General features: G+C 39.6%; 1 protein-coding gene across 1 annotated transcript in view; it reads left to right on the top strand.

The window, feature by feature from the left end:
• Positions 1-15,795, top strand: part of OPRK1 (opioid receptor kappa 1) — a 26,553-nt gene extending 10,758 nt beyond the window's left edge. Inside the window, exons 3-4 of the mRNA XM_017896301.1 lie at positions 6,314-6,666; positions 11,686-15,795. Coding sequence (XP_017751790.1) covers positions 6,314-6,666; positions 11,686-12,218 — 886 coding nt within the window. The 3' untranslated portion in view covers positions 12,219-15,795. The remainder of the gene's footprint in view (positions 1-6,313; positions 6,667-11,685) is intronic.
• Positions 15,796-18,010: the final 2,215 nt, after the last annotated feature.

The raw sequence follows: 18,010 nt of genomic DNA, 5'->3' as shown, positions 1-18,010 counted from the left end.
CCTTTTTTTTCTAAAATTAATAAACTACTGAGCCTTTAGGAAAAAAAAAAAAAAAAACCCTACAATTTCAATAGTAAATAACCCAGAAGAGCGTATAGCAGTTAATTTCATTGAGGTGAACAGAAACTAACTGAAAATTTAATGAAACACTCTATGTTTTAAGTAAGTTCCACTGAGAAGTGCTATCAGCACGGTCATCAATCTTCATTTTATTTTATTTTTTAAACAGACTTTCAAAAAAGCAGTTTTAGCTTCACAGAAAATGGAAGGGAAGTTACAGTTCCCATATACCCGATGCCCCCACACATGCACAGTCTCCATTCTCACATTCCCCCAGAGTGGGGCATTTGTGGGACTGATGAGCCTGCATTTACACATCATCACCCAGAGGCCATACTTTACATCAGGGTTCATTATCTTCCCCCCAAGATTTGGTGAGGCATAATTGGCAAATAAAAATTACATATATTAAACATGTACAACATGGTAATTTGCTACACATTAATTTGTGATTACCACAGATTACACAGCCATTACCACACACAGTTACCATTTTGTGTGTGTATGGTGTGTGTTACGGGGGTGAGTACTCTTAAGATCTACTCAATCAGCAAATTTCAAGATAAGCAATACAGTATTGTTGATGCTAGCCCCTGTTGTACATTGGATCCCCTGAATTTTTTCATCTTATACTGAAGCTTTGTATTCTTTGACCAGCACTTTCCATTTCCCCCACTGTTTGTGATCATTTTGCACATAAAATCTAGAATGCCATGCATCTGGAAGACACGCCCAGGAAAATGCTTGTTGGCAATACAGAGAAAAGAGCTCCCAAACTCATCTCTCATCATGCTCATCTTCCATCATTTGTTAAAAAGGACTGCATTTTCCCTGCTGCTGCAGAGCTTTCCTCCCAATGAGTTTGGTGTCCTGGGCATCTTTGGATTCCAAGGGCACCTCTAGTGTTGTAAGAGAGCTTCCAGCTTCCTGTGGGTCAGTGGCATTTGATCACACTCGTGTTTTCACCAAACAGCATTTGTTCAGGTGCATTCTATGGACCTTTAGGTTTTTGCTGTATTAAAGGAATCTATTTAGGAAATCACCAGGGCTTTTGTTTTTTTTTTTTTTTTCCTGTTTCTTTTTTATTATATTGGAGCTGAAGTTTGAATTCCCACTGTCTCACTAGTTTATGGTTTCAGGCAAGTCACTTACTCCCTTTTAACTCAGTTTCCCCACCCCCAAAAATGGGCCTATGGAAAAATTCCAGAATGTACATGACATTGTTTTGTACATTGAGGAGTTGTATTTAATGTATTATTACAGTGTTTCTGCCTGGACCTTGCCCTGTTTCTCATGCTAAATGTTTTCTACCCTCATGATGCATACTTGACCTCACAGAATGTCCTCACAGAATGTTTTTTAATCTTGAACTGTAGGAAGTGGCAGTATTTATGTCTCTGATAAAATACCTGATTTTTAAAGAAACCTTGGAATAAGACAAGCCTGAGTTCCTTTACTTATTACATGTAGATTCCAAGAACTGAAAAGCAAGAGAGTATTTTTAAGACGTTTTTTCAACCTTTTTTTCTTCAGAAGAAAGTGGGGGCAGTGGTATCTTATGGGATTGTGATATGGCATATTAGGGCTGTGGTAGGTAATGAATAATAACAGTAACAACAGCAGGAGCAGTCATGTGACATTGAAGGCTGGCGTTCACTAAGCAATTATCAAGTACCAGTCTGGTGCTAAGTAATTTTATGCATGTCTCATTTAATCATTATGACAACTTCATCAGATAATATGAAATTCCCCAAACAGTGTCTGTCACATAATGTCATCAATAAATGTTAAAGTGATTTTTTTCCTTCTGGTTTTCAGGGCCCTCTGTGGCCTGACACTACTGTTCCATCCCAGGCAGCCACCTGTGACTCCTCAGCAGGATCCCTGAACCAGGAAATCCATTTCCTCATTGACTCTGAATGAGACACTAGCCAGAAAACTTCTCTGTCTGTCCAAATCTTTTTCAAAGCTCAAGATCCCGCTAAGTTTTCTCTTCAAAATATGTCCTGATTTCCTCACTACACAGCAATCTTTCCCTTCCATGTATTCCTATAGTTCACATTAGAATCTGGTCTCAGTTTAAAAGATCCTCAGAGCCAGGGTCTGTATACTGAGTTTTTCAGTCATCCTCAAAGTCTAGTATATTGCTACTTATGGGGTAGGGATTTAAAAACGTGTTAAAAGAAATGAAAGGGTAAAAACAGGGGAGGTGCCATGCCCATAACTGGAGAGGGAAGAGAGGGTGCATGCGTTACTATGGGGGACAAGTGCAAGGGAAGACCCAGAATAACTGAAATCAGTGCAACTGAAAGTGTGTTGGTTTGAAAGGTATATGGTAATCAGTCATCAAGATTAAAGGCATATTATACTATTGTCATGAAGGTAAAAAGGACTTCCTGATTAAAGAAGCATCACTGAAATTTAAAAAACAGAAAACAAACCTAGGCAATGCACCTCAACAGCAAAGCATGCTAATAATCCAATAATTACCTCTTCTACCTCCTGCATATTGTCTGTGCATGGAAAGGACAGAAAGTCCTGAGGGTGCTGTGTTGCAGGGTCAGCTCCGCCTTCTCAAGTGCCACCTTTCTAGCGTGGTGAGTGTCACATCTTCCCAGAAACCCTGCCTGGTAACATTGGTTCCTGACATCTCAGCAGATAACTTTGTTCCCCTCACCATCACACAAGCACCAGTGCCTGCCAGTTTTGAAGCCATCCCTCATTTCTCTGTAAAGAGAAGTACACTAGGATGGTCTTGAGTTAAGGTGTCATTGGGGAGCATTTCTAAGTCTCTGGAACACCCTCCGCCCTGTTGCCTGGCCACCATAGCCTTCCCAGTGCTCACAACTCAAGTTCCCTAGGTAAGCCCTCTTTCCCGGCCTGCCCCTCATGTCCCATTCCATGCACCGTACTGTTGTTTTCAGGTCTGTTATGTTGTCAGTTTAGCGAGGACAGCCCACGGACTTTGCTCTTTTCATACCACATGTTCCTGCGGTGTGTATGCTCAAAAGTGCAGCCATGAGCTGCCACCCCACTTCCAGCTCCTCCACACAAGCCAGAACTTCCCACCCAGATGGTGCCATTTTGCTTGAAATGCTTGTGAATTTTTGTAAAGCAGTGTGGGTGAAATGGAAAATAATTTCATATCATAGCGTAATGAGAAAGCTTGCTTGTTTTTTCAGTGGTGGACATACAATGAATGAAAAGACTGGCTAATTCTGTTTCAGTGAGATACAAACAATACCCCGGGGCTCAACTAGACTGCCTCTGAGCGTCACAGCCTAGCTTTATATTCACGTTCACAGAGTAGTCCAGTGTAGTACACAGAAGACTATCTATAAATATTCATTGAAGTCATAGTTTATTCATTACTTTTAATTATACTCTATGAGTTCTCCCCATCTAGTGTTACAGGTTTATAAGCATGTGTCTTCCAGAAACCTGGAAGAGGGGCCCTGCCTTGCCATCCCTTGCAGATCCTCCCACTGAGGTCCTGCCTCTGCTGACACCAAACAAATCACTTAACTTACCTGAGCCTAACTTTCTTCAGCTATATGAGGGGAAACACCTAAGTCTCTCAGGGAAACTAGAAGAGGGCACTAGTTTTGAGAATCAAGCAAGATACGTGGAAGTCAAAATACTGGACTTTGCAAATTACAAAGTGCTGGGGAGATATAGGAATACACGAATTGGGATCAAACCCCTAGGTTTAAATTTCTGCTGTGCCTTTTATAGTTATATCGCTTTGAGAATTTTAAAGAAAATCCTGTGATTCTTAGTCACTTCATCTATAGAATACCAATACCTACCACGTGAAGTGACTGTGAGGACGAAATGAGACAAAGCTTGGGGAAGGCCTGGCAGAGGGCCTGACGCGGGGCACTTCAGAAATGTGGTCAGTGTGATTATTGCCTGTGCTCATCTGTCTGAGATCTGAAGATGGGGTTTGAATTCTTTACATGTACAAGTCTTATGCAGTTTCATACATCTATTGGCTATAAATATTTTGAAAAACTAAAATCAAGCTATTATTCTACATTATGTGACTACTAAGATGCACATTACATTTCATGGTAATTTATGTATCATTCCATTCACGTTCTTTGTGTCAGGTCCTGGGGCTCATTTTTATTCTCACCTTTTATATTTAAGCTGAATTGGGTAAATATGACCATGGATGTTACCTAGAAACTATAATCTTTTCTGCTTCCTGTGGTAACTGGTAGCTTCCACCCACATAAGGAGGAAGGTGGGAGTTGGGGAACATGACATAGATTAGACATGCTGTCTGGTTCAGGTGCATTCATTCATTACCCCTGGAACTCTGTGACATAAATATTATAGTTTCCATTTTACAATTGGGAAACTGAGGCTCAGGGTGGTTAAGGACCCTCTAAAGTATGCTTGTTAGTTTGAAAATTAAGGACTAGGACCCAGGTCTGCCTAAGTTTATAGCAAAAAGAATGCCACTCTGACTTCATGAAGAAAGAGGGGGAATATCAGGGTCACAAAATACAAGAGCAGGAGTCAGATTCCTGCTGGAATCCTTGCTAGTATTGGGGGTTTTGGGGTGGGAGGAGTTGAAAGAGTAGAAGGTAGGTTTGTAAGATGAATTTTTTTCAAACATAAAACCATATTTTTAAGAAAATATCTGAATAGATAGCATTTAAATCTTTCTCATTGGAAACATGTGGCTCCTTCTCAGTAACTGTCCTTGCTTGGCTATCTCTGCTTTTGCAAAGCCTGTGCTATGAGACCTTGGCCATCCATGTTTAGTCACTTTCTAAAACTTATAGGTCATGTAATAGTGTCTGAATAGAAAGTATAAAGGCAAAACACATTTTTAAATAAACTCCTCGCTTTCCAGATTAAATCACTCTTTAGTAAGCAGAACATCCAAATGGAAACCAACAGATACCAACTCTAGTACCCGTCTTCACAATGCCTTCCCAGCTGACCCCAAACACAGCCACTTCCTAATGAGTAGAGATGGGAGGTGGGGAGGAAAGGCAGCAGATACTGAGGCTGGAGTGTGATTCTGTGCGTCAGGCCATCTACTACCCTTGTCTTATGTACTGTGAGTTAGGTTTTATGGTTCTTATTTAGCAGGAACTGAAACTCAGATAAGTCATTCTCTGAGTTCAGACTCAGGACTGTCTGAGTTCACATGAGACCACACTGCCTCCAAGAGGAGCCAGGGCTGTTCTGTTCTATCATGAAATGTTCAGAGTTGTTTCTCATGTGGAAATTCATGTATCAAATGGAGCACACTTGCATTGTGACAAGGTCTTCAAATCTGAGGCTGTAGAAAGTAATCAACATATGGATTTTCCCAACATATTTCAGCTCTTGGCTTTTGAAAACCTGATGGTATGGTTTGGAACTTTTATTTAATACTCTATGGATATTTGACGAAGCATTCTCTAAGCAAAACAACCCTCTGAATTCAGTCTTAGTTGAAAATGAAGTTGTCCTAAACATCATGTTATGATATAAAGAATAACTCAGGCATAAAAGCAATCTTTCTTACCTACCTTGAAAATTACTCTTCCCTCAATTGGAAGATGAGACATATTACGTGCTTAGGAAATATTTCAAGGAGTAAAGAAAGAATTATTTCTCTCCTACTGTACCATACTATGCTTAGTGCTATGACACGTGTAAGAGCAGGATTCAACCTGCTTTATTTATATAATATATTTAAAATGACAAATTAATGGTGCACTGGAGAACAAAAATCAGCAAACCTAATTGTGTTTCAGTGATTGCAACTGAACATATATCAAAATGAAAACCATTTTGTACTTTCAAATGACATCATAATTATAATGATTGATTTCTCAAAATAACTCTGAGGAAAAAAATGTTTTAAACAAGGCAAAGAAAATGAATATAGTGTTTGAAAAATGCTCAAAGCCAAGCGACTCTGGGCAGGATTAAGATGAATTGTCAGCCACAAAATAAAGACCTGTATTATATGCAATGCTAGATCTGTATGTCTATTCATCTATCTCTGATATCTTCTGTATCTTCTTTATTTAAATGTTTTAAAGCAGTAGAATAAAGTCGGAGATCTTTGTCCATTTTTTCTATCAATGTCTAGAACAGTCCTTTTACATGTTAGACCCTCAATGAATATAAGAATAATTGAATGAAGAAGCAAAATCAGTAATCCAAAGGCTATCACAAACACATTCACCTTATGGGTTTGACTTGAAAATGGAGGGAAATGCTATTGTTTCTTTTCTTTTAGATACACAAAGATGAAGACAGCAACCAACATTTACATATTTAACCTGGCTTTGGCAGATGCTTTAGTTACTACAACCATGCCCTTCCAGAGTACGGTCTACTTGATGAATTCCTGGCCTTTTGGGGATGTGCTGTGCAAGATAGTAATTTCCATTGATTACTACAACATGTTCACCAGCATCTTCACCTTGACCATGATGAGTGTGGACCGCTACATTGCCGTGTGCCACCCCGTGAAGGCTTTGGACTTCCGCACGCCCTTGAAGGCAAAGATCATCAATATCTGCATCTGGCTGCTGTCGTCATCTGTTGGCATATCCGCAATAGTCCTTGGAGGCACCAAAGTCAGGGAAGGTAAGAGCAGTCATTTTCATTCCATTCATAAAAATGTAGCTTCAAATTACAGAGACTTTTAATTTGAGAGTGAGTAGGCCATATATCTAGTAGAAATCGATGCCAAAAGATGATGGAAATATAGTGCCTAAATCCATGGAAGATGAGAAATAGAACAATTTTGTGTCCTTTTCCACCTGTAAACACAGAATGCAATCATGACATTGCCAGAAGAGAGATGCCTGACCTGTCTCCTCTTCTGGCAATGCCTAGTAGAAAGTGGAGGGGTGAGGATGAGGTAAGAAACCACAGGCATGTGGAATTTTAAAGTACAACCTGGCAATTCTAGGATGTACCTTCTCACTCCTTTTTTTTTCTCTTTAACAAGGGATATAAATTATTGGCGACATATGTTCGTTCTTTCCTCTTTTATTCCTAAAGGATAACCTCCAAATCACTATTTTAACAGCTTTGACTGTAGGCCATTCAAAATCAAGTTAACAGATGGATGATAGTTACAGATGAGCAGAACCACTTGATTTTGGACATATCAGGTTTTACCGCATGCAAACCAGCCTCTCTCTCTCTCTCTCTCTCTCTCCTCTCTCTCTCTCTCTATATATATATATATATTTTTTTTTTTTTTTTTTTTTTTTTTTTTTTTTGAGACAGGGCCTCACTCTGTCACCAGGCTAGATAGAGTACAGTGGCGCGATCTTGGCTCACTGCAACCTCTGCCTCCCGAGTTCAACCAATTCTCCTGCCTCAGCCTCCCGAGTAGCTGGGACTACAGGCATACACCACCATGCCCAGCTAATTTTTTATTTTTTAGTAGAGACAGTGTTTCACCGTGTTGGCCAGGATGGTCTCAATCTGTTGACCTCGTGATCTGCCTGCCTTGGCCTCCCAAAGTGCGGGGATTACAGGCGTGAGCCACCATGCCCGCCCCCACGTTGATGTTTTTCCTGTATTTCTAGGACAGTAGTTCTTACTCTTGGCTGCACATTGGAATCACCTGGGTACTTTAGAAAACACTGCTGCCTGCATCTCACCCCTGAAGGGTCTGATTTAATTAACCTGGGGTACAGCCTGGGTGTCAAGATTTTTGAGCTCTCCCCAGGTGACTCTGACCTGCAACCAAGGTAAGAGGTACTGTTCTAAAAGAGTTTTGCTTTACTAGCAAAATATAAAGGTATGGAAAGCATCTTTGTTGCTCATAGAAATTCATGATGGGGAGGCGAGCAGAATAGTCACTCTGGGCCTTACTCATGCTGTTTAATGTTCCAGCAGGTATGTAAATGCTCCAGTTTATTAGGGGATTCATAATACCTGTGATAGCAGATAACTGAGTGTGTATAGTGAGGACTTTCCAGGTCATAGCGAAAGGGCAAGATGCTAAAATCATATCTTGTCTTGCATGATACATGGTTTGTTTGTGTTTAGACTTTATTTAGGTTTCAGTTGATAGTTTTAGGTTCATAGCAAAACTGAGCAGAAAGCACAGAGAGCTTCCACTTACCTCCATTTACCCCACACAGGTACATCCTCCCCCACAGAGTGGTACATTTATTACAGCTGCTGAACCCACACTGACATGTTCTCACCCAGGGCCTGGAGTTTACAGGAGGGCTCACTCTCCAGGTTATGCGTCCTATGGGTTTGGACAAATGTATAATGACTGTATTCATTGTTTTTTAATGAAGCTGATCTTTTCCCTCTGAAATGAAATACAAAATGAATTTCTAGCATAGCCACAGCAGGTGTCAAGCTATACTACTAGGCAAATTTTAAGAAATGCCCAACTTTCTTTATTGTATCTGCATTTTAAAATATGATTAATCATACATAGGATTTTGTTTCTTCATACCTACAGCGAATAGAAATAAAGTGCAAGAAACTCTTTTAAGGCAAAGCTTCCACTTTGTGAACGTAAAATGTTGACTCTAATATTTTCCATATAGTAGTATATGTGTGTGTATTATGTGAGGATTTATAGTCTGCTCTTACTTTTATTATAGTAGCTAAGACTTATTATAATCACTGTAAGCAGAAACAGTTATTCTTAACAAAATGAATACCCACAAGAAAAGCTTTAGTTTAGCTATTAGAACTAACTCTATAATTAGGACAACCATGAGATGCTGGAACAGGAGCCAGCAGAAGCCGCAGCCCTCTGATATTAATATATAAGGAAACAAAAGTCTGCTTGTTGAACTGAGGCAGCTGTATGGATACTTCAACCTGAAAATGCCCCCTTTGTCCTGAAACAGAACATTTAAGAAAAATGGCATGCTTGGACAGGAATTTCTTTTAAAAAAAATGCTTAGTTTTTATGGATTCATAATAGTTGTACATATTTAGGGGGTACCAGTGCTATTTTGATACAAGCATACAATGTGTAATGATCAAATTAGGGTAATTGGGATATTCATCACCTCAAGTATTTATCATTTGTTTGTGTTAGGAACATTCCAATTTCACTCTTTTAGTTATTTTGAAATATATAATAAATTATTGTTAACTGTAGTCACCCTCTTGTGCTACTGAACATGATCCTTTTTCTTCTAAGTGTATTTCTTATGCATTAACCAACCCTGTATATCCCCCTCCCCATGACTCTTCCCAACCTGTGGTCACCACTAGAGGTTCTACTCTCCATCTCTGTAAGTTCAGGGTGTTTTTTTAACCTCCCAAATATGATGCTTGATGACATGTGATATTTGTCTTTCTGTACCTGGCTTGATCCCCTTAGCATAACGTGAAGTGCACTGGAATTCTTGATGATTGCGTCAGCACTCTCTTTATGCTACAAATTCAGCTTCATTGACATTTCTGGAGGATATTTCCAACTCTGTAATGGAACGTTTGTTTCCTAAAGTCTTGTAAAGTAGCTGTTGTTGATTATTTCACCCAGTCATCTAATACTTAACATCTCCCACTACATTCAAGACAGTTTGTTTGGGACGAAGCTGAGCCTCGGAGTTAAAGGTCTATCCAAGTTAAGCAGCAGCCCTGTGTGGTTTCTGCTTAGCTTAGCTTAGCCAGTGACTTTTCCATAATAATTGCTGTAATTAGGACACACTTTTGAGGGTTTCTTATTCATGTGGTATGTATTTGTTTGTTCATTTATTTAAAAATTTATTCTCTTTATGCACCACATGTTCCAAGTACTACCCTAGGTGTCAGGGATTCAATGTTGATTAAGGCAGGCTAGGTTTCTCCACCAAGGCAGTTCACGTTCTGGATGGAGAGAAAAACATTAGGAAAGTAACACACAATTACAGATCAGACAAGCTTCTGTCTAGGAAATTGGGTGAGCATAACATGTAGACAAAGTATAAGTTACCGGGGAGAGGACCATTTAAGAGACAGATCTCCATCTAAACATCTCTGAAGTGACATATAAGCTGAGGTCAGCCACAAGAAAGAGCTAATGCTAGAAACGAAAGCTAAGCAGAAAAAAACAAACCAAACCATGGTCCCTACCTCTAAGGAAACTCTTCTACTAGATTCAACAAACAAGTCAAAACCCAGAATAGAATATTTATATTGAACTCAGATTTTTTTTCATGTGTCACTCATCAAAAGTTGTTTAATGGGTATCTTATATTCTGTGATAATAGTAGTGATTTAAAAATAATTTACCATAAACACTAAAGCAAAAGTTAATAGTCTTCATAGTACTATTACTTTGGACAATGACTTTTAAAAAATCAAAACGACAAATTTCTCTGGAAGTGTTCATTTACTACTCCAAGGTTTGATCTGGTATTTCATTGATACATGAAGGTCTCTAAGATAGTTATCTTTATTAATTGTCCAAAATGATTACATCCTTTTTATTTTAAATTATATGTAATTAAAATTCTAGTAAGATGGGATATTCTACTATCCCAATCTATTACGATTGCATTAAAATGTTTTAGAAAACATTAATAAAGCTGTTTTGCTATTTAAAAAATATTCATGTGCAATTTTTGAAGAAGATTTTTTCCAGTGTCAGAAGAAAATATTTTCATTATAGTAATCATACTCACGGTGTTGCTCATGACTACCTTGTCTGTGAGGAAGGACCAGGGCAAAGAGAGCTCTGCTCTGTGCTCGCTGACTGCTTGGGGCAGGGGTTGGAAATGTGGGCTGACTGGTGTTTGGGGAAAGGCGAGCCCATGGGGTCCCATAAAATAGTTTAGAAGGTGTCCATTCTGAGTCCCTGGTCTTCTTAATATTAAGGCTACTCCAAAGAGAATACTACCCAGCAAAGAGAAGCAGAGCAAATAAAGCAATTTTCTAAGTAATCACATACAAATATTTGTTTTATCTGAGTTACATAATAATGTTGGTAAAAATGAAAATAAATGTGCCTGATTTACTCAGAATTCCCTTAATGATGATGATGATTCTCCCCCACCTCCTCCAAAGGTTTTACTTGTGTTTCAGTAATGCCCTTAATCATGAGTCTCATTGGTTCCATTAAATCACAATACCTGAGTCATATTTAAACAAATTTCATGTCAATTTTTGTTGACCCACATAATGATTTCCTGTAAACTAGTTAATGTTTTTCAAACAAGTTGGCTTTTGTTAAATTCAGTGGCTAGATTTGAAATATTTAGTCATTTATTACAAATACACATTAGCTTTTTTATTGCCAGAGCCTTAGTTCTGGTAGAAGTGTTAATGAATGGAAATAGAAATAAGTACTCATGCTATACATAAACTCTTTACCTCTTCTGCAAGCCATCAGTGTCAAATCAACTTCTGCAGCTAGATGAGCAAGATTGTCAGCTAATCTTAATTCTACAGTATTGTGTTTGTTACCAGTAAACAGTGACTATCATCATTGTTCTATGCACAAAGATTAAGATGGCTAATAAAATACAGAATTCATTAGTAATTTGGTGATCTACTTCAGGTAATGTCATCTTACCATAATGGGACCATTGCAATAAAAGGTATTAAAATTCACATTTAAAACATTTTGCAGCCACGGTAATAACAATAACAGGTTTCTGTGTTGTGGTTTTTATTGCCCTCCTCCAGACGTGGATGTCATCGAGTGTTCCTTGCAGTTCCCAGATGATGACTACTCCTGGTGGGACCTTTTCATGAAGATCTGCGTCTTCGTCTTTGCTTTTGTGATCCCTGTCCTCATCATCATTGTCTGCTACACCCTGATGATCCTGCGTCTCAAGAGCGTCCGGCTCCTTTCTGGCTCCCGAGAGAAAGATCGCAACCTGCGTAGGATTACCAGACTGGTCCTGGTGGTGGTGGCGGTCTTCATCATCTGCTGGACCCCCATTCACATATTCATCCTGGTGGAGGCTCTGGGGAGCACCTCCCACAGCACGGCTGCTCTCTCCAGCTATTACTTCTGCATCGCCTTAGGCTATACCAACAGTAGCCTGAATCCCATTCTCTACGCCTTTCTTGATGAAAACTTTAAGCGGTGTTTCCGGGACTTCTGCTTTCCACTGAAGATGAGGACGGAGCGGCAGAGCACTAGCAGAGTCCGAAATACAGTTCAGGATCCTGCTTACCTGAGGGACGTCGATGGGATCAATAAACCAGTATGACTAGTCGTGGAGATGTCTTCGTACAGTTCTTCAGGAAGAGAGGAGTTCAATGATCTGGGTTTAACTCAGATCACTACTGCGGTCTGACACGAAAAGATAGAATTTTAAATAAACTTTTAGAGATCTCATGGTCTGAAGTCATCAGATGTAGACCACGTTCGTGATCAGTGGAAACATCAAGGATGAAAGGTCCACGCAACACATGCACCTCTTCTCTAGGGCACAGAAGTGAGGCAGACCCTCAGTTCCTCTGATGAACGAGGGAACAGGTCTTTTCCTTCTGGTTTCCTAGATAAGGTTCAGCACCTGTCTGCTGTGGCCTTCCTATGAAATGTAGTTTCAAAGCTCGGTTTAAGAAAAAAGGAAAAGAAAAAACATTGCTTTCAGAGCTCAGTGGGTATCCAATCCAGATGTTTAACAATGACAGCAACGACCTCCAAGGGAATGAGAACTATTTCCAGGGTTCATGCCCAGCCCACTGTATGCTGTGTGGACACGCATTTCATGTGACTGTGTGGTGAGAATTCCAGCTTATGTATGGCTTGGACCCACATCTGAGGAATCTGATGTTCACTTATACCAGAACATTATCTTGCTATTTATGAAATTATTTAAACATTCAAAAGGTTGTTTTTAATACGGTTTAATTTCTCAAAAACTACAGTTTTTTTTCTTAGCATGCTATTCAGGTAGACAGTATTATAATAAAGCATGTCCCATTGTCAAGAAACAAAATAGTGTGAATATCACTGGAAATATATATAGTATCTTCTGTAAATAATAGTACATGTGCAAATAAGGAATAGGCTTGCCTCCCAGCCAGGCGATTTCCTGAGGGCACACTAGTGATATCCCCTGAGTTGCTAAGTTGATGCTGAGAAATTTTGCTGGGAATTAGTCATGGCATGATCTCTTTCAGACTCCCTGAATACCATTTAGTCCTGTAACAGTGCTCATAACTCATGTGTTAATGAATCACAGAGGCTTTAACTAGCTCCCAGGTTGTAGCCTTAGCAGGATCTAGTTTACTTGCCACATCTCTTTATGAATATATAGCGATTCGCAGATCCTCTCTATTCACAGAGAGGAAGGTGTTTTGCCTCTATAGATCTCAAGGTACTATTTTGTGGCTCTCAGTAGGAAGTAGAATTGTTCCTAAATGTGTGCTGAATGAGGACATGATGTCCCTCCTGGTGCCAGGACACATCCTGCATGGCATTCTGTGAAGGGCATACCTGCTGAGGATAATGCCAGGAGCAGCACATTTAGGGTAATTTTGCTAAAACTTCCAGATGACATATAAATTCCCTCTTTTTCCCCCTGAAACTTACCATTTCAGAGGTAATGGCTTTTTCTGTAATTTGCCTGAGAAGAAAAAAGGGATAATTTAGAAATAACACTCATCTCCAAGCCTATATATTATTAGCGCAGCATCCTCTGGAATTTAATAGAAAAAATGAATATATAGCCCTATCTAACTACAGACATCATTATAACTGTTAAGTTCTATTCACCATGCACTTTCTGGGTGTACTCTCACCTTTTGGAAACAAAACCTTGCATTGAAGGTTTTACACATGGCTTCAGAATGTTACTCTGACCATGTTTGCCTCTACTCCAGGTTATCATGGCACCGAACACGGATGACATATGGCAGAATGAAAGTGATTTCTCCTAATGAAAATGAAGTGCTCTTTTGAGTATTTCTTGTTTTATTGAAATTCCTAGCTGCCCTTGTATTTTTATAACTGAATATAAACAGGAATGGCTTAAATACTGGTTTACATTAATCCCATAGTAAAAAATCTTGGCTATGGTACAGGAAGGATATCTATATAGAGGATAGTTCCAGAAACAAGCCCTGGTGAAATAGGAAATATAAAAACTTCTTTATGGAACAGGAAAACCCAAGAGACTTTCTCGTCAGATTCCTTTCCAGTGCAAAATATAACAGAGAGAGGATTGTGAGATGAAATCAGAGTAATCGGAGTAGTGTGTTTCCTTTCATTTTTTCTGTCTTCTTCTTGTTTTGTTTGTTTGTTTGTTTTGAGACAGAGTCTCACTCTGTTGCCCAGGCTGGAGTGCAGTAGTGTGGTCTTGGCTCACTGCAACCTCTACCTCCTGGGTTCAAGTGATTCTCCTGCCTCTGCCTCCTGAGTAGCTGGGATTACAGGCGTGCACCACCACACCTGGCTAATTTTTATACTTTTAGTAGAAACGGGGTTTCACCATATAGTGCAGGCTGATCTCGAACTCCTGACCTCTGAATATTTAGCCGCCTCAGCCTCCCAAAGTGCTGAGATTATAAGTGTGAGTGGCCACACCTGGCCCGTTTCTTTTAAGTTAGCACTTCACATGCTCTCATAGCATTAATTGCCATTATTGGTTTGTCTGATTTTCCTGCATCTCCTCATATGTAAGTCTGCAACCCAAGGAAAGAATAGTAGCTTGTATGTGTCCACGAAGGGTGTCCAAGCTTCTTGATTCTTGTTAATACCGACTTCCCAACATTGAAAAAGGAGTGAAGAAGGGAATATCATTTTAGGGTACTGCTTTAAAGGAATGATAAAGTAAACAACGTGGCAGGGAAAATACCACTTGCACAAATATACTTCTTTGTCAAAGCATGTACACGCTTTCTGTATGTCCTATGTCCTGATGTGAAGCAGGGACCACATTGCCATTTATTCATTGTTCCAGGCAGTGCATTTGTTCAAACCCCTCTGGCTCTCCGATATCTCTCATCTCTTGATGTTCCTATTCTCTGACCTCAACGGGGAGGACACTGTCTGTTGTGTCTCTTTGAGACCAGAACTGCATATGTTTAACTTTCAGATCCATTCTCTACATGAACTCTATCTTTCCACCCTGGTAAGAAGGTCTGGAAGACAGGTCCTAGCGAGGGGTCAGAGAAGGCACAGAGAAAGGAACCAGCCACGCAGGGGCAGCACTGAGGAGGAAACTCCCCGCTCTAACTGGGAGGAGAGTGGAAACGCTCTTCGTGTCTCAGAGTAGTTACCAATCTAAGAGCATCCCTCGAGTTTAAGTCAAAACTCCAGGCTTAATACTAAAAATAATACATCATTTGGGAAAATAGCTTGGAGAAAAGAAATCAATAAAGAGTCACATAAAATCTTAAGAAAATGGTTCTATTCTGTGAAATACTACTGAGAAATAAAGTTCTTAAACATGTATAACTATTGTCAGACAATTTATAGGTGTTTCATCTAGTCCTGGGATGAAATAAGATGACTCACGCAAATGCAGGGAGCACATTAGCTGACTTTAAATTGGAACATTGTAAAGAGAAAGCTGTCAAAGGTTGTGTGTCCTATCAATGAGATTTATTTTCTAACCAAGAGCTATTTGGATGATTCAGTGTAAATCTGAAAATCACATCCAAAAAGGGTGTAATCCAGCTTCCTTAAGGCAATTTTCTTCTCTGAGACAATAGTATACTCATATGTTCTTTACTATAATGTATATTATTTTATCTTGTACTTTAAAAGATAATTATGCATCATATATACAATTGTGTGCCTTGCAATAAAATCAAAATTGTACCTGCTAAAAATCACGACAGTCAATTATTGTGGTAAATTATTTATTCTGTAATTAATTCAGTGATGCTGCACTTCAGCAAGAACAATGGAAACTGTTTCTCAAAACTGTAAGGGTTACTCTAACTTTCCATCCATGACAATGTTGTGGGTGATTAGTGGATAGAAACAAAATACGTGGGGATCTAAACTGTGATCTTTAGTTTCCAGACCTAGGAATTGTGGGTATCTAAACTGTGGTCTTTAATTCCTAGACCTGTGAATTGCTTAAGATAATTCACCTGTTTTCACAATAATGCTGTGAGGACCCCAGGATCAATGTGACCTACTGCCCTCACAATGAAAATCCACTTTTTTCACTACAGAAACATGCATCATTCAAAATCAAACTGTTCCATCAATAAAAGCATAACGAAATAGCAACTCCACCTGGAAGCACAAGCAGCCCCTGCCCTGCTCCCAGTACAATACAACCACATCACTGCCAAGAATGATCTGTTTCTGTGTTCTAAACCACATGGTATTTTACAACAAAGAACAACTTAAAACCCAGTATCTCGACAAAAGAAAGATTTGTGGAAGTAGAAGCAAAACTTAGGCTTGGGAAGTAAAAAGGGACTCATTTTGCTAACTGGGAAGAACACACTACTAAGTCCTAGTCTCTTTTCAAAACAAAGCAAATTTCTTATTCCTGTTTATCTTTGATTGGTAAGTCAATTTCATAAAGGATTGGAGTGCAAGTGTGGTAGGGGCCTCCACTTCCATTGTTAGTGGAATCTTTGGTGGCTTAATGAAATAAGGATGAAAATAAGTTAGAAAAAGTCTAAGGAAATAAGAGAGCAAACAGTTTTTCATCTGAATCAGTATCCTTTCTTTGCACTGGTTGTTGTGTATTTGGGTATATAAATTCTGAATATGGAATATAATTAGAAACTTATTCTCTAAATAAAATTTTAATATATCTGGGGAGAAAACTCAATATATAGCAAGTTTTAGGCCTTCTAATATCTTCTTTATGATTATTTGGGAGCACTATACATTCCTCACATTCCTGCTGATGGTCCCCATGTTTGTGAAAACTAGTGATAACATAAAACAAATGAACAGACAGGATAGTTACTTTTTTTTTCAATAACTTGTGTTTGAGAGAATATTCAGTATATTCATATATTTTTGTCAGGAACTATGCTAGATTCTGAATAAACAGTGGTAAACAAAACAGACACCCCCCCCCCTTTTCTTAGTGCTTTACTAGTGGATTTATTAGTGTCTTAAGTGGCCAAATACATTTTTGATCTTACAGTCTACAAATGACAAGCAATTAAGTAAGTAACTGCAATATATTGGAACAGCAGCACAAATTTTAGTACAACATAACCTATTCTAAAAGGTCTATTGTAACCAAAAAGCAGGGTAGTTGCTTGCTGAATGCAGAGTCCAGTTAGGGAGAGTGAGGTCTGATACAAAAAAACCCACATGAATTTATTCAGAAGCTACCTTGGGGAAGGGCACAAGGCACCCTGTATTTAAATGTGCTGCTTCACTTTGGGAGCAGAAAGAGGGCACTTTTATAAGGTAGGGGAGTAAATGAGCTAGGGAAGGCGTCCACCTGCTACTGGGCAGTTATATACTGGGCAGTTGAGTTGGTACCTTCCTGGGCAGAAATAAGTTGTAAAAATGACCAAGTGGGCATGCTTTTGACATGCTCTCCTGAGGTGACCCCCTGGAGGTGAGGGTTCCCTGGGGCTTGCTTTGGTCTGCAAATCCACTGTCAAGGAGAGATCTTGGAGCACATAGATGAACTTGCCCTGTAGGGAATGTCTGGCCAGGGGAGGTGAAAGGTGGCATTTGCATTTCTAAAGGACTAAGTGAGAAGAAGGGAGTAGAGGTAAGGGGGAAAGAAGAAAAGAAGAGAGGCCGGGCGCGGTGGCTCAAGCCTGTAATCCCAGCACTTTGGGAGGCCAAGGCGGGCGGATCACAAGGTCAGGAGATCGAGACCATCCTGGCTAACATGGTGAAACCCTGTCTCTACTAAAAAATACAAAAAAACTAGCCGGGCGAGGTGGCGGGCGCCTGTAGTCCCAGCTACTTGGGAGGCTGAGCCAGGAGAATGGCGTGAACCAGGGAGGCGGAGCTTGCAGTGAGCTGAGATCTGGCCCCTGCATTCCAGCTTGGGCGACAGAGCGAAACTCCGTCTCAAAAAAAAAAAAAAAAAAAAAAGAAAATTGAAGG

Source organism: Rhinopithecus bieti, unplaced genomic scaffold (genome assembly GCF_001698545.2).
Source record: "Rhinopithecus bieti isolate Rb0 unplaced genomic scaffold, ASM169854v2 scaffold_28295, whole genome shotgun sequence".
Taxonomy (NCBI): domain Eukaryota; kingdom Metazoa; phylum Chordata; class Mammalia; order Primates; family Cercopithecidae; genus Rhinopithecus; species Rhinopithecus bieti.
The sequence above is the reverse complement of the archived record's forward strand: the minus strand, read 5'-3'. Positions and strand labels throughout refer to the sequence as shown.